The sequence below is a fragment of the Mixophyes fleayi genome, chromosome 1 (assembly GCF_038048845.1).
Source record: "Mixophyes fleayi isolate aMixFle1 chromosome 1, aMixFle1.hap1, whole genome shotgun sequence".
Classification (NCBI taxonomy): Eukaryota; Metazoa; Chordata; class Amphibia; order Anura; family Limnodynastidae; genus Mixophyes; species Mixophyes fleayi.
In genome coordinates this window covers 444,315,582-444,339,948 of record NC_134402.1, presented here as the reverse complement: position 1 = coordinate 444,339,948, position 24,367 = coordinate 444,315,582, and the positions used below count along the sequence as shown (strand labels likewise).

General features: G+C 41.8%; 1 protein-coding gene across 2 annotated transcripts in view; it reads right to left on the bottom strand.

Annotated features, from left to right (window-relative positions):
* The window catches only part of MYO5B (myosin VB), a 185,202-nt gene that overhangs the window by 37,699 nt on the left and 123,136 nt on the right, over positions 1-24,367 (bottom strand). For both annotated transcript variants that reach the window (XM_075185734.1, XM_075185726.1), the window contains exons 10-17: positions 23,485-23,750; positions 16,708-16,789; positions 14,878-15,018; positions 13,883-14,005; positions 10,480-10,563; positions 9,421-9,558; positions 8,071-8,168; positions 2,338-2,424 (exon numbers count right to left, since the gene is read on the bottom strand). In XM_075185734.1, the coding sequence (XP_075041835.1) occupies positions 2,338-2,424; positions 8,071-8,168; positions 9,421-9,558; positions 10,480-10,563; positions 13,883-14,005; positions 14,878-15,018; positions 16,708-16,789; positions 23,485-23,750 (1,019 nt within the window). The remainder of the gene's footprint in view (positions 1-2,337; positions 2,425-8,070; positions 8,169-9,420; positions 9,559-10,479; positions 10,564-13,882; positions 14,006-14,877; positions 15,019-16,707; positions 16,790-23,484; positions 23,751-24,367) is intronic.

The following is a 24,367-nucleotide window of genomic DNA, read 5'->3' as shown; positions in this document are numbered from 1 at the left end:
ATTATTACCCATTATATCACCAACATATTCTGCTCACTGGGAGAATTGACTTCCTCACCATTGGAGCTTACAATATAATCACTCCTCATCCTATGTGAAACATTGACAATGGGTATAGAGGGTCCAGGCATGAGTTAGTGGCAGCACGGTGGCTCAGTGGTTAGCACTTCTGCCTTATAGCGCTGGGGTCATGAGTTCAATTCCCGACCATGGCCTTATCTGTGTGGAGTTTGTATGTTCTCCCTGTGTTTGCGTGGGTTTCCTCCGGGTGCTCCGGTTTCCCCCCACACTCCAAAAACATACTAGTAGGTTAATTGGCTGCTATCAAAATTGACCCTAGTCTGTTTCTCTCTGTCTGTCAGTGTGTATGTTAGGGAATTTAGACTGTAAGCTCCAATGGGGCAGAGACTGATGTGAGTGAGTTCTTTGTACAGCGCTGCGGAATCAGTGGCGCTATATAAATAAATGATGATGATGATGATGATGAGTATGCACTTTCAATTTTCCTCTGTCCCCTCCATGTAGAGAGGGAGGGGGCAGTTTCTTCACAGTGCCCAGAGGAGTAGTGCGCTTGTCATCATGACTGCCTGGGGTCCAAGATTATAACAGGCCCACAAACCAGAGGGTCACGTTCACGAGGAGACTGCAAGCTGAGCCAATAACTGTGCTGTGTCAGGTGGCTGTTGTAGGAAGTCCCAGTGCGCACAGCTATTGTTCTGGGACCGTTACATGCCCAATTTCTTTAAGAGGAAAGACCGTGAGTGTGTGTGTGGTGCAAATGGTGGAATTTTAATCTTAGCTTTTAGCAGGAAGCACAGCATATATTTGAAAAATCAACATATTTTTTACTCTTTAATCTAAAAATGATTCCAGGGGTTCGCTGCAGCCCACCGATGCAATGGTCCCAGTGCGATAGATATTGAGCTGCAAACAGTACAGAAGGGTTTATAGGTTAATAAGTCAATATGTCATATGTCTATATTATCAATTGTATGATGTTTTCAATTTAGGCACAATTTTTGCACATCATCATTTATTTACATAGCGCCAACAAATTCCGTAGCGCTGTACAATTTTTACATTTGTACCATGGATACAGTTGTGTGAGGTTAGGAGACAGGAAGAACAGAGCCGCCCACACGCGGGATGTCACATGGGTGGGAGTGTCTATATTATGCACCAGGACAGGCTGCATGAACGTCTCATGTAGTTATATCATGCTAACAGCATGTCTCATTATATAGTACATATAAGCTACAACAGAGCCGTCATGTCTAACATAAAATGGATTAGCAGGAGTGCCCCAATGCCAAAACAAAAAAACCAAAGAATAACAGATGCAAATGAGCAGAAACTTGCTGCCTTGTCGTACGTTTTCCACATTACCCTTTGTAATAAATGAATATGATAAATAAACGAGGACTCATTTCACCAGCTGGCAAGTCATACTGAGACTTTAATGCAACATCAGCTGGATACGTCTGTCCTATATAGATGATTTATTTCTATCAGTCATAGTCTGCAGGGTAATTACTGACCTCAGACTAGTTTATTCTCGGTGAAACTCAGATCTCCTTTCCAGTGTTATTACTGTGTCAGACTCGTCCAACCAGCAATGCTTATATTAAATGGGAAGTTTAATTTTGGACAATTTTGATTCATTAGGCCCCCTCCCCCAATCCCTGCCCCATTGAAATGCATGCTTTGTCCGATGTCATCATCATCATCACCACCATTTATTTATATAGCGCCACTGATTCCGCAGCGCTGTACAGAGAACTCATTCACATCAGTCCCTGCCCCATTGGAGCTTACAGTCTAAATTCCCTAAGACACACACACACACACACACACACACAGACTAGGGTCAATTTTTGAAAGCAGCCAATTAACCTACTAGTATGTTTTTGGAGTGTGGGAGGAAACCGGAGCACCCGGAGGAAACCCACGCAAACACGGGGAGAACATACAAACTCCACACAGATAAGGCTATGATCAGGAATTGAACTCATGACCCCAGTGCTGTGAAGCAGAAGTGCTACCACTTCGCCACCGTGCTGCCCACTACGCTGTCCGGGTTACTCTTCTGTCCCGGGAGCAGCTATTGAATCCAGTGGACCTAAATAAACCTTCAGCCAACAATTTTTTCTTTTCGCTAAAGAATAAGCGCTTCATAAAACACAGCATAAGACAGTTATTGGGAGAGTTCCCAACATAATCTATTACAGAGCCAGACTCCAGAACATCATTGATCCACAAGTAATGAACGGTCCCCCTTAGGCAGAGGACGGAGGGTGGGCACACACACACACACACACACACACACACACACAGTACCTGGACGGGTAGCCAGCCGCGCTGATTCTGATAGTCTCTAGGACGCCGCACGCTCTCAGCTGCTGCACGGCTCGCTTTGGATCGAAGCTGTAATACAATAAACATCAGATCAGATATAAAGCAAACTACACTTTGTGCCAATAACAGATATCTGCCAATCACACGTCTAATGCAGACATCACTTTTATTCTGTTAATATTTGGTCACGTTTGGCGATGGAGGATAACACAGATTCCACTGATCACTTTAACGCTTTCTTATATTGAAACAAAACAAAGTTTCACAACTCCAGTCCCCAATTACCCCCATGAGGTCAGTCCTCATTTACCCCCTACAGGTCACGGTTTGTATAGCACATTATAATCAGTTATAGCCATCAGACAGAACAGTAAAACCCAAGAACACTTAAAATATATACAGAAAGTTCCACGACCCGGGAGCTGTGCAGAGCAATGAGCTGTATTGCTTAGACCTGGACTAAAGCTATGTATGTATGGGCTACCGCTTTGTATTATAGTCATGAGAAACAAAATATTATATACATCTACCCTATATTACGCTCTTTACAATACCACTATCCTCATTAAAACTCATATTTGGCCAGTGTACAAGCTGGTGATATACAGAGCATGCGCTGTATCAGAGTCGATCATTTCATCATAACAACAAATAAAGAGATAACGTTTCCCTCAGTTTGAGAGGCAGGTATATTACACCGGCCAAACACGGACTGGTCGTATCTCTTGGCCTGTGATGACAGTATACATTTCTTATTTCTCCAAACACAACATGGGCACTGAAAGCAATTAACGCAGAAACAGTGGCTCCAGAAATCCCTTCACTTAGACAAAACTGGTAGATTATCCTACGTGTCTCAGCTCTGCAAAAATAATATAATATATAGGTGTCCTGGAATTCCAATGTTCCGGATCCAACAAGCATGGCAGACAACTGTGCATAATGCATCTGTGTCTGTACGAGTATCTTCTCTTTTCGGATAACTTTTAATTTTGCATCCTGATGGTGCCTGACAAACACAAAGCTATTTCCATGAGAATGAATCCAACAGACCCATCTGTACTTAGAGTATGTTTATTACTGTGTGAGATAATGTAGATCTGTCCGACCAGCTGCTGGTCCTGTCTCCTAAAAGTTATATCTGACTCATATTTCACCAGTACGATGTACACGGTATTTGGTAGATGCATCTGATGTTCTGATCTCTCGGTATTACTCTAATAAGATCCTTACCAGGACACCATCATCAGAAAGGTGTAAGATTAAAACGTATCATTATTATGACCGTTTACAAGCTAATTTGTGTGAATAAAATGCTGCAAAACAAACACAAATTCTGATTGCTGGACTACAGCTGGGTTGGTGCTTCTCTCCAGCACAATTAATAACCCATCACTCTGTCACTATGCTGAACACAACAGCATCTGACACTTGTCACACTCGCATCTTATTTTTATATAATTGTCCTCTGCATCTCAGCATATATAAAGTAGGTGGTAGCAAAGGACCGGAGTACCGTTTTCATGGTGGAGATTGTTTTGGCTTCAGCACCACCAAACCTGCGCCATTCAGACCTCTGTTGGGTATTTGGATTATGAATGTTGGGAGGGCAGTTGTATTGCAATAGATTAAGTAGGGTTGAAGAAAATAAAAGAAGGTAAAAGTCAGCATTTTCTCAAACTGCGCAGACACAATCTGCGCTACCAGAGACCTTGTATACAGCCTAATGGACCCTATAGCCCTACATGCATTATGTAATGGGGTAATGGCTCTGATTACTGATATTATTGTTCTGTATATCGGTTTTGGATCATTGATATAGTGAGTGCTGAGGTCACAGTAACAAAATGTCTAATTTTAAGAAAGCACAAGAAAATAACACCGGACACTTGTTAGGTCACCTAGGGGCCGAGCTATTAACCATAAACCATGCAGGAACTGCTTTTTAGGCTTTTTAAAAGAACAGTATATCACTGTATCTAACAAAAGCCTAACACAGGAGATATCATAAACACACTGATGTGAGTGAGTTCTTTGTACAGCGCTGCAGAGTTAGTGGCGCTATATAAATAATTGATGATGATGATCTCCTGCATTAGGCTAAGTATCGCATTAAGCCACAATCCCCATAATCTTCAATCTGGACGGAGATCTGGGCCGATTTAACAAGCTGTAAAAAGCCTAGCTTTTTGGAGCTTGACCTTGATGGCTAAAGCTCCTATCGGATGCGCTCTCCCGGGATGATTTTTTTTTTAGTAAATGGCCACTATAAGGTATAATACTTAACAGGGGGAATGTGGCCATGATTAAATAGGCCCCCTGTATCATGTAATCTCAGTTACAGCGGTGATATACAGAACCTTTTCATAGATTTGACAAATTTGGGTTTGCAAACTAAATACCCCCTGTGGCTAGTTTCATTTTGACCCAGCAGTCCACCCATTCAGTCATAGGTGTTCCTAATTACTGTAGCTTTCAACTAGGTCCTACCAGCATTACCTATAACCTGTAGGCACCTGCAACAGAGAGATATGTACCCTGCTATAGAAATGAATTGCCAGGGCAGGTACTCATCTGAAAGAGGTCACCTTGTTGTAGTATTCGGGTATTCACAATTTGATCACAATGTGCACTAAGAACCTCACGTTTATTTCAGATATTATATTGTATATAAATACTACAGGGACTAATACACAAATGTTTGCTATTAAGATTAGAGTGTCTATACCCCGGCATTCTTCTCCCGCATTCGCAAATACTTGTTTATGTTTATTAGTGATGTTAAACGGCTACCTAACATTTATGCAAAATGGCTAAAAGTACCGCACAAAACACCCATTGGCCGTGCTGACCCCTCAGTTTGCGTAGATGCTCCTAGATTCCCACCAGAAAGCGTGAGTTGGCGGAGGAAGATAGAGGCGTTTGCAGGAAGAGACAGGAAGAGTTGAACGTTTGAGTGCAAAGTAAGGGCAACAGTTTAAGGGAGGGTCCTTGCTTACAGCGAGGGGGCCACAGCCATTTCTACGCCACAGAAGGACTTTATCAGCTGTGAGTGGTGGAAATCACTATTTATGATAAGCCTTTTCCCTGCCCCATTGGAGCTTATAATGTAAATCCCCTACTAAACAGTCTAGAGTCCATTATCTCAGAAGTCAATTCCCCTACCAGTATGTCTCTGCAGCGTGTGGGGAAACCCAGGCAGAACATACAAACTCCACACAGTTAGGGCCCTAGTCAGAATCGAACTCAGGACCCCAGCACTGTGAGTCGGCAGTACTAACCACTGTGCCACCATGTTGGCTAAAATCAATTCAACTAACTATGCAAAGAGATTAGGTTCTCTGTGCAGAATACTTTATAATTAAACTGAAACAATTTACTGCCAGAATTTTGTCAAAAACACCTATTATCCTTGCCCGATCCATCCATTCGTCCCCAATAAACAGGCTCCTCCCACTTCTTTGGAAACAGTTTTACATGAGGACATTTTGTTTTCTATTTTACAGAACACTGGGGGTAAAAAACCCCATGATGATTGACAGATTTATAAATATAAGATTAACATTAATAACACAATTGCATCAATTTAAGCGCTAGAATAACATAACTATGCTCACATTGTGTAACTACTAAATACTTGTTTTTGCTTTTAAAGCATTACGGAACTTTCAGTCTTGGGCTGAGTTCCATAGATTATATATCATCATAGATCATAACTTACATGGGGTCCAGCGTTCCACCCAATCCAGAGGGTCACCCGAAGTCTGCTCAGTCCCTCCTGCATGAAATAGCATCGGAGAGCACCGACGGACTGCGGCAGCCTCCAGGGGCCCCGCTGGATCCGGTGGAACAACGGCCCCCATGTGGGTAATAATTGAAAGCTTTTAGAATCTAAAGGAAGATAAGGAACACTAAGAAAACAAAGTATAGTAAGTAACTATTTTTCAGATAAAGGAGAACTACTAAAGAATTAATAATGATTGGAGGAAGCTGATTACAGTTTCTGAGGAGCTGAGGCTTACCGGCATGTCTAGGGAGAGGGAGGAAGCCCGTGTGAAGGAAGGTGCCTACAGGTTCTCAGACACTATAACCCAGATATCTGACTCTGTGTCTCTACTCACTGACAGCGAGAGGACAGATAGACAATGGTCTGACTGTCCCTTCCTGCATCTCATTACACGTGCCCTGCTCAGCTGGTTTATAGCTATGGCTAACTCATGTAATATTCAACTTTCACCACTGTCTGGCTTGTATAAATGTCAGTATCCTCACTTAAGGCATTTATATAAGTCATTCCATTTTTATGAAACCTTTGCTACGAATATTATATTGTTTTCTAGAATTTGTGATTGATGTCTTTCTAAGTGGAACTTGTGAAAAATGCAAAAAGGCAAAACTACCTATGTGGGCTGGGGGACTGAGGATGAGCTGTCAGGCCCCAGGCCTCTCTTAGTATAACAGATGAGTGATGGATAGAGCCAAGGTCAATGCTTCACAATCAACTCCTTAATAGAGGTCTTATAGTCTGCTTAGGTGGATCTCCAGCCGTCGTGGATCTTCGTGTCCCAACATGCTCCGGGAGCCCCTTCATGTCCCAACTAGAAGAGTATAGGTTCTGGTTGGCAGGGCATGCTGGAACTTGTAGTTCCATGACTTCTGCAGAGCAGTTTGCCTAACCCTGCAATATCTTCTAGTCGGCACACGAAGAGTTATGCACTTAGCGGCCAGTTATATTTCTGCTGCATGAGTGGGTGTAAATCTGTCAGCATGAAATGATATCGCCTCCACGCAGCAATAACAAAAGCAGAATGATGGATAAATATTATATGCACTGCGCGTTTTACTGCTACAGGACATCATAAGCCGAGATTCACTCGTTCCTCCTAAGCACTCTCTAAGAGTCTGTGAGTTATTACATATAATATTATATGCTATATATAGCACGACAATGTAGCACGACGTTCTGGCCCTTGCAGAGTCAGGTTATATTTCTTTTCTTTGAACTATACGACATGTTTTGAAGCCCTGGACACTCATCCTCCCATGTCAACTTCTGTCTAGGCTATGTCAGTTGTATAATAAATGTACATCTTTTTAATCTTAGTACAGTAAAATTGTTGTGTGTGATTTGATTGTATAATTCTTCACTGCAGGTTCTGATAAGATACCCAAGAAAATATTTGCACAGCTGGATAGAATTTTTACATTTGTGATACACAATCTAATTAATTTCTGACTAGAACTCCAGTGTTCTACGTATGTGGAAACTGCAAGACAATCAACATTAGAACATTGTGATTGGTTTGTTAAAGCTTGTAATGTGTGTGAGTAGTGTAACTGCAGTCTTCTAGATGTCCTCAGCACATTGACATTAGCTGTAGGGTCAGGAAACTTTCCGATATGTGGTACTGTCATCTTAGGTGGGATGGGGTATTAAGAAAAAGGTAAACTGATACAAATAAATTCAGGATAACACTAAGGATATGTTAAACACAAGCAAATTAGCCACTGGTTTTGGTTTATACAGGCATTGCTTGTATCTACTAAAATTTGCAGATTCTAGAAATCCCCAGACTACAGTGTAAGATTACTGTAAATATATATATATATTATTGACACTGCTTAGTACCTGTGACTGCTATGCATTCAGCTGCAGGTTGTACCCTGCGATCTGTTCCTACTGAATGTTGAATCACGTAATCCACATGGTCTTACCTGAATCCCAGCTTCTCGTCGTTGGGTTTAATGCAGCGCACGTAATGAGGGGTCGTGGCGTTTAAAGTTTCCATCAGCAACTGGAGAGAGTTACGGAACTGAAAACAGAACAACACATTCAATTCTTATGCACCGATATGTTCAATGGTTGCAGTGTGATGAAAACATGGAACAGATAAACTGAGCAACATCGACAACGTGTCCATTTTTCACGGGCCGTGCCAGTAACGCTTTAATTACGATTATCACTTTATTAAAGACCAAGAAACGTTACTATTTGATAGCATTACATATCAGATACTGCGATTAAGGAATTTAATAATATGCATAAAATAACGGAAGTGTTTATATTTAACTACGTATGTCCAACATGCTCCATTTCACATCCCGGCAGCAGGTTACCATGTTAGGAGGGAGATGCTTCACTAACAGAGCAGACAGAGAGTGACTGACAGACTTGCAGGGTTGTTCTGTGTGGACTTTTTATATATTAAAGCATAACTCCTTCCACAACACAACAATCGTCTGAAAAAATACCAGCGGGGAAGAGAGTACAGTGCTGTCTGCCACTCTCTCCTGTCGACTCCGACTTTTTCAGACAAGCAGCGTGCCATAAACGCACTGTCTCAAGGAATATCTTTGGGCACCAAGAGACCGGACCCCAGGAAAGTATCCTTTAGGGACCACTTTTCCCTTAGAATATTAAACCAAAAACTGAAATTTCAGTTGTGGTGGAATGATCCTGTACGGTTTATTTGCTATCTAAACATCTTCTTGGCAATGACGCAGAGACAAGACTGACGTCTCATGAGCACTCTCCCAATCATTTGAACTTCTCCAGAGATCTGGAACTAGTTTCAAAGCAGCTGTACATCAGATCAATACAGAAAGAGATCAGAGAGTCGAGGAAACGAGAGAGACAACAAAAAAATATTATTTAATTTAACCCTTTAAGAATTGTATTAATGAACAATTAAGAAAAGGATATATTTGATATTCCTCAAAACATATTAAAGCCAACGTTTCATGAAGGCTCCTACCTAAATTGTCATTTCAATTTATGGCTTATATAGAATTTTATACCACATAAAGGAAACATGAAAGGAAAGTTCTACTGAGTTTTAATCAAACATATATTCTGGATTATTCATTCCATGGATGTATCCAAATGCGTTTTAAGTACAGTCAAAGGATTTCTGGTTGGTGCTAGATATAGTCTGAGGAAAATGAATAACAAAAAAACTAAGAATGAAAATTCCAAATCACGGCATTTCAAAGAAGGAAAATACTGATTGCAACAGTGGGAACATAATTATACAGAAATAATATCCATGTATATCAGTGATTTACCTGATGTCCCACAGTTTTCTTATGTTCCTTATTGGCATTCTTTATGGCTGGTTTAGCCGGCCGGACGCTGATCTTTGACTTCCCTGTTGGGGGAACGACGTCCTTCTCCTCATGAAAAAGGTCGGCGACCAGCTGGTACTGTAAACAAATAATCATCAGTTAGCAGCAGTTTGAGCTCTGTGTCCCTGTCTTTGCTAAAGACATTAACTGAGCAGCAACCAGCAGTAGATGAAAGTGACCATTCACTTTTGGGAGTCAAATTCACATTAAGAAGTGTCCCATTATTCCAAATAGAAAACTTGTTCATTCGTGAGTTTACCATTTTCTGTTGTTTATTCCTTTTTACCAGAAACTATTGAAGTATATATTTGTATGTTAAGCATTGTGAATTTATTTTCCATATTAAATTACACTTAATAAGTTCAGGTATCTGTGTTCTTCGAATTGACACGTCAGACTTGGTTTAAGGCTGCTACATAGTTGAAACAGGGGAGATCATTTGGTTTATGATAACTCTGATGAAATTAAATTGTGATAGATTAGTTTAAAGGGAGACCCGAAGGTTTCCTGAGTTAGAGTCTCAGCACTTCACAGAAAACTTTGCTGGTGTCATAATTGGTAAGTTAGTGCGTGAGACAGACAGGAAGAGTTTTAATAATTTTTAAAAGACCTGGTGGTTGTATATGATTAACCCTTTGTCACACACCCGTCACGTAGGCTAAAGGGAGTGCTATAAAATTTGCTGGCGCTCTATAAATAAATGATGAGACGTGATCCCTACTGCGTAACATACGGATCACAGACCGTGGAGAACACACACAAGCACACCATGCATATCTACTGCACTGATCAATGGCGGTGAATTTCCTACAGGGGAACAGGCCCTACGCCCACGCAGTTCAGTTTAAATCGCCATCACAGAGTTTATAAATGAACACACAGAAAGCCCAGGTGCGATAGAGCACTTACAATAACTAAAACAGTATTAGAAGCTGTTGTTGTGTTTTAGTAATGAACAAGGCAGCACTAAATCCATTTTATGGAGTTCCTCGTTCTTACCTTGCTGGCTTTCAGAATATTAATCTGCTCCTCATACACTGTATCCCGATTTTTCTCCAAGAACCCATCACACTGATACTCAACCTTCGTAAAACATAAAAGTTATTAAATACACACAAAAAAAATTCTAGGCTGTTGCAAATAATATGGCTGTAAAAGGCGTAACTGCGTCTGCGTTCAGGGCTTCATTAGAAGCCCCGTTCCTTTCCCGACACGTCTCTTCTAGACGAAGCGCACAGGTGGATGCTGCAGCTCTGCAGAGGTACTTGAAGGTTTTTCTGCCGCATGCGCTGAGCGAAATTACGCAAATGGGCGTACGTTCACCTCTGCATCAGGCCCAGTGTCTATTCTTCCAACTACCACTGAACAGATGCCAATATAAAATTACAATGGCTATTTTACAGCAATGACACCAAACAAGATTACAGCTTAGTAAGTATACATTTAGCAAAGTTAATAACAATGTTAAATTATCTCCAAGGCCACTAAGCTGTGCAGCTTATCATCTCGTCATAATGTGGTGCGGTACAGGTATAAATTACTGCACAACAATCCCCATCATGATGTGTTTAATGGAAATGGTTATAATGTAATTGTTTGAATCTTAAATATCCCATAAAACACATTGGTAAATAGACGAGGCAATGAGAAATTCATTCAACTGACAGAATAAAATACTGTGTGTGATCGGTACATCACCCTGGAATGATAGTACTGTACTGTGTGTGTGTGATCGGTACATCACCCTGGAATGATAGTACTGTACTGTGTGTGTGTGATCAGTACATAACCCTGGAATGATCGTACTGTACTGTGTGTGTGTGATCAGTACATCACCCTGGAATGATAGTACTGTACTGTGTGTGTGTGATCAGTACATCACCCTGGAATGATAGTACTGTACTGTGTGTGTGTGATCGGTACATCACCCTGGAATGATAGTACTGTACTGTGTGTGTGTGATCGGTACATCACCCTGGAATGATAGTACTGTACTGTGTGTGTGATCAGTACATCACCCTGGAATGATAGTACTGTACTGTGTGTGTGTGATCAGTACATCACCCTGGAATGATAGTACTGTACTGTGTGTGTGATCGGTACATCACCCTGGAATGATAGTACTGTACTGTGTGTGTGATCGGTACATCACCCTGGAATGATAGTACTGTACTGTGTGTGTGTGATCGGTACATCACCCTGGAATGATAGTACTGCACTGTGTGTGTGTGATCAGTACATCACCCTGGAATGATAGTACTGTACTGTGTGTGTGTGTGATCAGTACATCACCCTGGAATGATAGTACTGTACTGTGTGTGTGTGATCAGTACATCACCCTGGAATGATAGTACTGTACTGTGTGTGTGTGATCGGTACATCACCCTGGAATGATAGTACTGTACTGTGTGTGTGATCGGTACATCACCCTGGAATGATAGTACTGTACTGTGTGTGTGTGATCGGTACATCACCCTGGAATGATAGTACTGTACTGTGTGTGTGATCAGTACATCACCCTGGAATGATAGTACTGTACTGTGTGTGTGTGATCAGTACATCACCCTGGAATGATAGTACTGTACTGTGTGTGTGATCGGTACATCACCCTGGAATGATAGTACTGTACTGTGTGTGTGTGATCGGTACATCACCCTGGAATGATAGTACTGTACTGTGTGTGTGTGATCGGCACATCACCCTGGAATGATAGTACTGTACTGTGTGTGTGTGTGATCAGTACATCACCCTGGAATGATAGTACTGTACTGTGTGTGTGTGATCAGTACATCACCCTGGAATGATAGTACTGTACTGTGTGTGTGTGATCGGTACATCACCCTGGAATGATAGTACTGTACTGTGTGTGTGTGATCAGTACATCACCCTGGAATGATAGTACTGTACTGTGTGTGTGTGATCAGTACATCACCCTGGAATGATAGTACTGTACTGTGTGTGTGATCGGTACATCACCCTGGAATGATAGTACTGTACTGTGTGTGTGTGATCAGTACATCACCCTGGAATGATAGTACTGTACTGTGTGTGTGTGTGATCAGTACATCACCCTGGAATGATAGTACTGTACTGTGTGTGTGTGTGATCAGTACATCACCCTGGAATGATAGTACTGTACTGTGTGTGTGATCGGTACATCACCCTGGAATGATAGTACTGTACTGTGTGTGTGTGATCGGTACATCACCCTGGAATGATAGTACTGTACTGTGTGTGTGTGTGATCAGTACATCACCCTGGAATGATAGTACTGTACTGTGTGTGTGATCAGTACATCACCCTGGAATGATAGTACTGTACTGTGTGTGTGTGATCGGTACATCACCCTGGAATGATAGTACTGTACTGTGTGTGTGTGATCAGTACATCATCCTGGAATGATAGTACTGTACTGTGTGTGTGTGATCAGTACATCATCCTGGAATGATAGTACTGTACTGTGTGTGTGTGATCAGTACATCACCCTGGAATGATAGTACTGTACTGTGTGTGTGTGATCAGTACATCACCCTGGAATGATAGTACTGTACTGTACTGTGTGTGTGTGATCAGTACATCACCCTGGAATGATAGTACTGTACTGTGTGTGTGTGATCAGTACATCACCCTGGAATGATAGTACTGTACTGTGTGTGTGTGATCAGTACATCACCCTGGAATGATAGTACTGTACTGTGTGTGTGTGATCAGTACATCACCCTGGAATGATAGTACTGTACTGTGTGTGATCAGTACATCACCCTGGAATGATAGTACTGTACTGTGTGTGTGATCGGTACATCACCCTGGAATGATAGTACTGTACTGTGTGTGTGTGATCGGTACATCACCCTGGAATGATAGTACTGTACTGTGTGTGTGTGTGATCAGTACATCACCCTGGAATGATAGTACTGTACTGTGTGTGTGATCAGTACATCACCCTGGAATGATAGTACTGTACTGTGTGTGTGTGATCAGTACATCACCCTGGAATGATAGTACTGTACTGTGTGTGTGTGATCGGTACATCACCCTGGAATGATAGTACTGTACTGTGTGTGTGTGATCGGTACATCACCCTGGAATGATAGTACTGTACTGTGTGTGTGTGATCAGTACATCATCCTGGAATGATAGTACTGTACTGTGTGTGTGTGATCAGTACATCATCCTGGAATGATAGTACTGTACTGTGTGTGTGATCAGTACATCACCCTGGAATGATAGTACTGTACTGTGTGTGTGTGATCGGTACATCACCCTGGAATGATAGTACTGTACTGTGTGTGTGTGATCAGTACATCACCCTGGAATGATAGTACTGTACTGTACTGTGTGTGTGTGATCGGCACATCATCCTGGAATGATAGTACTGTACTGTGTGTGTGTGATCTTTTACCTTATCAGCAAAGTGTGCAATAATGAAGGAGACATTAGACATCCGAGGTTTCTTAAAGTGCTGACTGCTGCCGTGTCGGTCATACAGCTTCTGGGCCCAGTTCTGGTCAGTTCCTTTGGGGACCTGAACACAAACAGATTGTGAGCACAGTGTTACACTTAAGTCTACAGTCACCGCTATGCTCACTTCCTGACAGCAACTCATAGTATCTCTGGTGTAAATGTTGTCATATTGTAGCCGAAATGATGCCCTTCTTATCCCTAACAAACACAACTATAAACATCTGTATATGAATAGTGTACAAAATACACATTGTCATTTTAATCATTATTACATCTATCAGCAATGTACAATACACTAATTTAGTCTGTCCGTAAGAACATGTGTATTTTCTTAACACTACATTTTGCTGCCCCAGGTTGTATCATTATCGCCCCTCGTATGGAGAGAGCTTTCCTACATCACATGTCTGGGACATGTCCTGTTGTCATGTTAGTGGGGTACGTGTAAGGAGGATGGACAGCTTTCAAATAACATTAAATTGCAGACCAGCAATGGAACACGTTTCCTTATTACGTTTTTAACGAAGGCATCAGAGCAAATGTCTCCTAATCACACTGAAAACTGAGATTTTGTTTTCAGTTAGAATCATCCTTTAAGTGATACAATTGTGTAACTCTGAAAGCCAATTTACCTCTACTAAACAGCATCAATACAAAGTACTGAAGGCAGCAGGTGAACAGTGTCTCACCACCGCCTGGCAGGGCATTGTGAGTCTTGTAGTTCCACAACAGCATGCAACCCATAAGTCGTCTTAGAAGATTTTTTATAAAGGAGCTAGCGCCACAGGCTTGTACTGTCCCGCTTATCTGATCAATACCTGGAGAGCGCTGTCCTATTACACACTACAGGCACATTTCTAGAACAACAATACCCCCAGATAGCCGGTGTCAGCGGTAACGTGCGGAGCGGTCAGATATATATGGCACTCTCACCTTACACTCCTCGTCCAGGAGGTCTAGAATGCCGAGTTTGGCCTCTATCAGGTCAATGCAGGGCTGGTTGTCATAAAAATCAATTAGGGTCCAGGGAATTTGCTCTTTCATGTATTCTTCTTGCTCCAGTTTAAACACGTGCTGCAAAGAGAACTCTGTGAGTACGGTACAGCCGGGGTTACAGCGATGCATTCAGGTCGGACCTTCCTGTCACTGGGAAAGTAGTTACTGAAGTCTTGAGAAAATCTTTTACCATATTTGATTATTGAACACACAATGTAACTACATTCTGTCCATCATACATAGCTGCCAACACGTGACTGACATATGTTTGTGGACACGTATTTCCCAGGACCCACATCATGGACTATAAAGTTTGTACGCCTTCTCCATCTTTCTCTGACATAGTATAGAGAATAAGTACAGGTACTGAGAATTTTCTACACAACGAGAGAAGTGGCACTGTGCGAACACCAAGATTTACTTCCGGCATACAAGAGAAATTATACTGTCTGACTGGTCAGTGGTACAAAAACTTTCAGGGATCAATATTATAAAACTGGAAACGAAGAACAGATATCAGCAATGTGTCGTTGACTTTCATCACTTTCTGTTCCAAAATGGAATTCTCTCCCTCGCACAATAAGACTCTCCTCTGGTCTACAAACTTTCAAGCGTTCTCTGAAAACCCACCTCTTCAGACAAGCTTATAATATTCCTCAACCACCCTCTTACTCTCACTACATTACCCTATTACCATCCGTTACACAATTTCACACAAGACAACTACCCCCTGACCAACATTGCTGTGTGACGGGATCATTTAGCTTATGAGTCACTTTTACCTTTGCAGTCTGGCTGGGCCGGAATGCAAAATGTAGACTTAACCTCATGTATCAAACTCCCATTGTCCCATAGATTGTAAGCTTGCGAGCAGGGCCTTCTCACCTCTTTGTCTGTTTTACCCAGTTTGTTTATTAGTTTACTGTGTTTGTCCCCAATTGTAAAGCGCTATATAAATAAATGATGATGATCTTCCCTCTACTAAGACTTATGAGAATTTAATGGACACTAACCTCAAAGTTTTTCTTTCTTTACTAGTGTTGTGAAAATACCGTCTGTTTTTTTTTTTTTTACTAGTTTTTCCTTTTTATTTTTCTACCTCTGGATAAAGACTTCTCTGTGGGAGAAAGTGAGTTTTTTTGCACACAGCAGGAAGCCATGATTGGTCCTCAGTGGTTCCATCTGCTCTCTATTCCTCTCTCGCCCTCCTAATCTATTAGTAAATATCTGATAAGAAAGTAAAGTTCTTCTATCTGTAGTCGGGAGGGTGAATGGCACAGACAGAAATTTGTGTCCCACATATATAGAATAAAGTCCTAGCAGAAAAGAGACCAAGGACAATGGTGATGGTTCAAATGGGCTATTTATAGCAAGGACTTTGTTTTTGCAGAGCGTTCACAATAGTTTTTTTGTACAAATGTTAACATAAAATATTTATTTTTAAAACCATTAAATAAATCAAATGTGAAAGCCCTTCAATGAAAAGTACAAACTATTTTTGGCTCATACTGAAAATCATTTGTTTATTATTCAGTCACCAGCGATAGGTAACGCTGGGGCCATGAGTTCAATTCCCAACCATGACTTTATCCAATGGGGCAGGGACTGATGTGAGTGAGTTCTCTGTACAGCGCTGCGGAATCAGTGGCGCTATATAAATAAATGGTGATGATAATGATGACAGGTAACGGATAAACACTTGCTATAAAGTAAAGTGCTCCATATGCATAGCCGCAGCTCAGCCTTTCAGCCACAGAGTAAACCTACCGAGTTAAACTGCTGCTGTAGTTTCTCATTGGCGTAGTTGATGCAGAACTGTTCAAAGCTGTTTATTTCAAACGTTTCAAACCTGCAAGAGAACAAAGATTGGTGAATGATGAACAACAGAAGAGATGAACAAAAACACAAAACGATCATATATATCTGCCTCTACCAGGCACATTTAAAGAATGAACATTTTTAGAAACTACTGTACACAACTAAAATATAAAACACTATTTGTACAGAGCATCAATTTGATACAATTCATGAAAACACTTTACTTCCAGTACAAAAAGTTAATTCAGGTCGAAAATAAAGAAACTTAAAACTGCAGATGTGTTAAAGGCAAATCATTTTTGCTATGAGAAAATAACAAAGATATTTAAAGGTTTAATAAGTAACTGATTTGAAATTTAGTGCAAGAGACCCTTTGGAGCAATGCCTGTTTTTGTTTAATTTAATGTATTGCTTTACCTATGCAAATGTATTTTTAGACTGCTGCCAACACACAAACAAAACATTAAGCTACAGATTCCCTTTATAGACAAGACAGAGGTCTCCTTATCTGGGGCAGCACGATGGCTTGGTGGTTAGCACTTCTGCCTCACAGCACTGGGGTCATGAGTTTGATTCCCGACCATGGCCTTATCTGTGAGGAGTTTGTATGTTCTCCCCGTATTTGCGTGGGGTTCCTCCAGGTGCTCTGGTTTCCTCCCGCACTCCAAAAACATACTAGTATTTTAATTGGCAGTTAACAAATTGACCCTAATCTGTGTGTGTGTGTGTGTGTGTGTCTGTGTGTGTGTGTTAGGGAATTTAGACTGTAAGCTCCAATGGGGCAGGGACTGATGTGAATGAGTTCTCTGTACAGCGCTGCAGGATTAGTGGCACTATATAAATAAATAGTGTTGATGATGATGGTTATCTATGCCCAGGGGATGACTCAGCAGACTATTAGGAATATTTTAAAGGAAAAAAAATGAATGTGGTCCAGTGACCCAGCCCAAGGGGGACAAATGCCCCCTCAGCCCAGCCTGTGCCTGTTTATGCTATGGTCAAATTGGATGCCCATTCGTGTCAAACAGCTGAACCACACACAAAGGCAGGGTCCATCAGCAGATATCTGCAGAGTACATATCCGATGAGGAACCTATCGATTTTTACCGTGCTTGGTGACTTATAGAGTTTACTTTAGAGTCTACAGAGTTTTGAGCTACGATTTTATTTTGCACTAACTACTTAAGTTAGAAATAGATATGGGCGGGCTCGGTTTCCCGAGATCCGAACCCACCCGAACTTCGCCTATCCGAGTACCGAGCCGAGCAGTCTTGGAACCTAGTCTATGTTACGCCATTTTACGAGAGTTCATGGCAAAGTGTTGGGAAAAGCTGAAAGTTCTTCCAAAAAAATTACAAGAACTCCATCATCAGCTAAGACCCTTCGGTCACTAACAATCCGATGGCTACAAAATACACCGACAACACCATCCTCATCAATATCCTCAGTAGCACTCGGAGTTAGCTCTGCATTTCACTTATTAAGGCTGAATGACTCCTGCACTATAATTGATTCCTCTGAAGAAAGCGTTAGTCCCGCTGCTGCTGCTGTTGCTGCTGCTGGGGGTGAATCGTCAGCCCAGAGGAAGGCCAAGAAAAAGAGCATTCCTACATTTCAACAATTAACTGTGAAACAATCATTTGATAGGGGAAGCAAATATGACAGCAGTCACCCAGTCGCCAAGCGAATCACAGACGCCATGGCTGCCATGTTAGTGTTAGATCTGCATCCAATATCCACAATAAACGCAGCTGGTTTTTCACAGTTAATTGAGGTTTTGTGTCCGCGTTACAGAATTCCATCGCGACACCATTTTTCCCGTAAAGCTATTCCACAACTATACCAAAAAGTGTGTATAAATGTAGAGATTGCACTGAAAAATGCCATTCTGCCCACTGTCCACTTAACCACAATATGTGGACAAGTGGAAGTAGTCAAACCAAAGACTATATGACTGACAGCCCACTGGGTTGGTCATTCACCTTCACTAGCAGGAACAGCAGCAGCATGTACACCACTACGTAACATTTGTCACAGGCTGGCCACTCTTTGTATCACCGGCTTCACTAACAGGCATACGGCTGACAATTTGTTACGCAAACTGAGAGATGTGATTGATGCATGGCTTATACCACTTGGACTCTCCCCAGGGTATGTCATTTCTGATAACGCCAACAATATAGTGCAAGCATTACAGTTGGGTGAATTCCAACACATTCACTGTTTTGCTCACACCATCAACTTGGTGGTGCAGAGCTTCCTACGAAATAACCGTGAGGTGCAGGAGATGCTTTTGGTGGCCCGTAAAATTTCAGGCCATTTCAGGCATTCAGCCACAGCATGTAGGAGATTGCAGCAGCTCCAAGAGCAGTTTAACTTTCCCTGCCACCAACTTAAGCAAGAGATGGTAACTAGGTGGAATTCCACCCTGTACATGCTTCAGAGAATGGAGGAACAGCGCAAATCCATCCAAGCGTATTGCACAAGCCATGACATTGGGAAAGGAGGGGGGATGTATTTCACTCTTGCACAGTGGAGAATCCTTTCAGTGCTGTGCAAGGTGCTGAAACCATTTGAAGTTGTGACGTGTGAAGTGAGTGCAGACTCTGCTAGCTTGAGCCAAGTCATTCCTTTAATTAGACTATTGGAAAAGCAGCTTGAGAAAATGAAGGAGGAGCTGAAAGCAAGCAATTCAGCAAAGTATGTTGGCCTTGTCGATCAAGTACTTAATTCGCTTCACAATGATCCTCGAGTTATTAAGATCTTGAACTCAGATCAATATGTTTTGGCCACTGTGCTTGATCTGAGGTTTAAGACCTACATTGAGTCTTTGCTTCAAAATGAGCGAGATGTGAACTTTTGCAAGGAGCTATTTGCTCAGCAAGTTGTCCACTGAACTGAGCCTTGGCTTGACGATGTGTCCTCCTTCACTTTCTCAAGCAGCTGCTGCTCGTAAACAATAACATTTTCCAAAAAAAAGCAGGGAAGACGCAGGGGGCAGACCAGAACAGTTTAACATCTGGGCTGGTTTGAAGGATTTTTCAAAAAAATGTGTGACCTTGCTCATAACTCCATCCAATACGAGTATAAACATTCAAAGGATAGTGGAGGATTATTTTCAAGAGGTAATTGTTATGGAAATCTCAGACAGTCCCTTTCCTTACTGGGAAGAAAAGCAGGCCATTTGGAAACCCATGTACAAACTTGCTTTGCAATACCTAAGCTGCCCACCCTCCAGTGTGTACTGAGTATTCAGCACAGCCGGGAACCTAGTCAGTGATCGCCGTAGAAGGTTACTTCCAAAAAATGTGGAGAAAATGATGTTTATAAAAATGAACTACATCTTCCACGAGGAAGGCCTTCACCATCCAAGCACTAACAGTTCTCTAATGGCGGATTTAAGCGGCGATTAATTGATAGTCTGTGATGATGACGTACACACTGATGAGGGTGAGGATGAAGCTGAAGATGATGACGATAACATCTTTTTAAAACTTTCTATTTAAGTGTAGGGTGCAATCTACCCCCAAAGAGGAAAGGGACTTGGGGCATTTCTATATCACGTACCGTCTTGAAAGGCTGCTGTTTTGGCAATTTCTCAATAAGGGTAGGGTGTCATACACAGACTGACCCCAAACTGGCTTTGTCCATTTCAATTAATATTGTACAGTCTATAATGGCTGAATTTTTTAGTATTTTCTACAAGTGGAGGGGGGCCTATAGAGACAGAAACCAAACTGCCTTTGTCCATTTCTTTAGATATTTAACTATAAGTGTAGGGTGTAATATACACCCAAAGCCGATGGCTGTATTGCCAATATGCATAGATTGAGAGGAAGACAATCTGGTTTGTGTGTAGAATTAATGACGGACTACCATTAATTAAACTGTTTTTTCATAATTTATTAGCTTTACAATTACATTACTTATCCAAGAAACAGGTGAAGCACTAAATTTGGTTATTTTATGCCCAAAAACATTGACAAAATTGCAAAACAAAACCAAACAAAACAAAACCAAAACCAAAACACACAAGGGCGGTTTGGCAAAACCAAAACCAAAACACGACGGTAATCCAGATCCAAAACCAAAACCAAAACACGCAGGTCAGTGAGCATCTCTAGTTAGAAATGATCATGGAGGGAGGCAAAAATTAGTTCACTGCCTCCTTTATTAGTTATTAATTAGATTGCAAGCTCTTCAACAATATGTTTTACAACCATAACCTGCAACAACTTTGTCAATCCCTGTGCAGAGAACTAAAGAAATACATTGTAACTGTAATACATTAGCCTCCAAAACAGAGTAAACTGTTTCTCTACAATATACCGCAGTGAAGATGGATTTCATGTTTGCTAGAAAATCATGGCTTTATCTCAGATTGATCTGCAAAGAGAGCAGTTACATCATCCAGCCCGGTGTAAAGAGACAGCCCAATAAAACACAGCAGGGCCCCTGAATCATCCAGCAAAATGACAAACCCGCTATTTACTCAATGAGCCGTGGAGAGCAACAATGGGAAGGTTTACTTAAACGTGACAAATATTATCTTGGAAGAGGTTCTTTGTGTCTGGATACAAATAGATCTGGTGCTGTACTACAGCTGTATGTAATATCATCAATATTTATTTATAGAGCGCCAGCATATTCTGTAGTGCTTTTAATTTGAAACAACCACAGTAATACAACCACACTGGCTAATACAGACAGACAGAGAGAGAGAGGTAAGAGGGTCCTGCTCGCAAGCTTAATAGTTAGATTCCACAGCGCTGTACAGAGAACTCATTCACATCAGTCCATGCCCCATTGGAGCTTACAGTCTAAATTCCCTAACATATACACAAAGACAGACAGAGAGAGAGACTAGATTCAATTTTTGTTAGCAGTCAATTAACCTACTAGTATGTTTTTAGAGTGTGGGAGGAAACCGGAGGAACCGGAGGAAACCCACGCAAACACGGGGAGACAATACAAACTCCACACAGATAAGGCCATGGTCAGGAATTGAACTCATGACCCCAGCACTGTGAGGCAGAAGTGCTAACCACTTAGCCACCATGCTGCCCATATATATCACATATGATCTGACCTCTGCCTCCCTCAACTGTTAATCCAAAACTGTTGGTGGGCTCTACCCCTCACACCCCAGTTCTCCCTACCTGCTAACTACAAAGCTATTAAACTGGACTTAAAGTCTACACACAGTGAAGACAAGCCTGTCGAACCAATACTCAAAATAATGCAGCCTATAAATCCATTCGGAACTTATGCCTTGCGGATGTTACACGTTCCTTGTACATTCATAGGCTTAATATTGATTCCGGTTACCTCCTCTGTGTGTAGGTGGCAGGTCGGTCCAGCACAAAACATCAATGCAAACATTGTGCATAAAGAAACATTAACGGGAGACTACATTATTACATACAGTCTAAACACATTGTATTAGCCATGAAGAGAACCTGCCATTATGAAATATATAAAAGTTATTTATAACTTCCCCCGGCCCGTGCAGATGTATCTAAGGCGCATTGCTGTATTCGGTATTCCACTAAAACTTCTCATTTCAAGAGTTCTAAAGAGCTGAAATGAGCTCCGGCAATAACAGCAGAGCGCATTCAGCAGCAGAGATACTAATTGTTCATTTATAACTGGAAGAGGAAAGTGTACATTCATCTGTTTGGGGACTCGCTAATCTCTGAGGACAATTAAGGAGACACAGTGCTCCTGTCCGAACATTCTCGAAGAAACAACCCTCAAAGCGGAGAATGAAGATTTACATTAACTTATAAATTACAACCCTAAGGAAAAGCAAAACAGACGATTACGTACCAGCTCCAACTATCCCCAAACGCCCCTAACAAACCTTTCTTACGACATCTATTTATATAAAGCTGAATATCAGTGTTATTATTTATAACATCTCCCCCCTACAGACTCTTTTAGCATTGAGATCTCTTTCCTTTTTCAATTAAAGAGATTTAATATTCTGGATTATTAATTATTTTGTTATTCTGTATTAGTTTTCTGTATTTATTGTCTCCAATGTATCCAACATTTATTATGCAATATTAAACCTGATAAGTGATACATGTAAAGAGGTGATCCACTCTTTAGTTCCCCGTGTAGTATTTCAGTAGAACCCCATTACCTGACACGGGCACTGTGTATTACAGCTAGTAAAGGAGACAAGCTGGCACTGTTAGAGGACTGAACCCATCCTAGACATTCCATCTGATAGGAATGGAGGTTTGGAGTCAATGAGGCACCTGGCTAGTGGCCGAGACCCCTGATGAAGTGTCGTATTCATGACACGACTTCTGCCTAGACAGGAGGCTAGCTAAGAAGGGGGTTCTTCTGAAAATCGGACCACCCCTTTAATAAAAATTTGAAAAAGAATGCTTAAATCTGGAAATTATCAGAAGGAGTTCCTGGCAATTCAGCTACTGAGCCAGATTAAAATAAAACATTTATAGACAAGTCTTCTTTACCCATTATTGAACAATAATATATATTACAATCTATGTATTTTGTCAAATTATAAGACTGAAGTCATTCTCCTTGTCTCGCCATAGGAAGCAAGCAATCAGATTATGCTCCTGTTCCTCCAGACAGGAGCGTTCTGGGCACCCATGTACGTTCCAAGACTTTGTGTGTTCCCAAAAAAACTGACACATGATACTTTCAAGCATGGGATCAAAAAAGACAAATGTAGATATCCCCTCTTACCCGTATATGTCCAGCACACCGATAAATGAGTGCTGTTTGCTGGTTGTGTGCAGAGCCTTGTTGATATGTGTCACTATCCAGTTGAACAGTTGAGCATAGATGTGCTTGGCTAGAGCATTCCTGGCATTTACAGCCTGTTGGACAGACATGTTCTTCACGTATGTCTCGGATGTGGTGACAAGCTTCCGATGGCACAACCAGTGCTCCATCTGGTCATGCTCAACCCCAAGTAACGTGCAGAAGTGGTTGAGATGTTCATCATTTTTCTAGCAAAGAGGAATGTGACATGGCAAAAGTAAGGACCTACAAGTCAATGTTTTATATTTAACTATTTCATGTAGACGAAATAGAGGCAAAGGAGAAACGAAATGGACCATTATGCTGACTGAGCGAAAAGTCATGGGGCGGCGGCGCAGGGAAGGCAGGGGGGCAGCGGCGGAGCGGGAAGGCAGCGGCCGCAGAGCGGGAAAGCAGGGGGTGGCAGCCGCAGAGCGAGAAGGCAGGGGGGGGCGGCCACGGAGCGAGAAGGCAGGGGGCGGCGGCCGCGGAGCGAGAAGACAGGGGGGGCGGCGGCCACGTAGCGAGAAGACAGGGGGCGGCGGCCGCGGAGCAAGAAGGCAGGGGGCGGCGGCCACGGAGCGAGAAGGCAGGGGGCGGCGGCCACGGAGCGAGAAGGCAGGAGGCGGCGGCCACAGAGCGATAAGGCAGGGGGCGGCCGAGGAACGAGAAGAAAAAAGCAAGAGTAAGAAGTAGGGACAAATATAAAAAAAAAGTAAAAAGAAAACTTTGAATAGATAGCAGGAATTAATAAAACCAACATACAAATATATAGTTAAGTTATTATGGTCGAAACAGTAAATTATTGAAAGGTTGTGCAATGTTA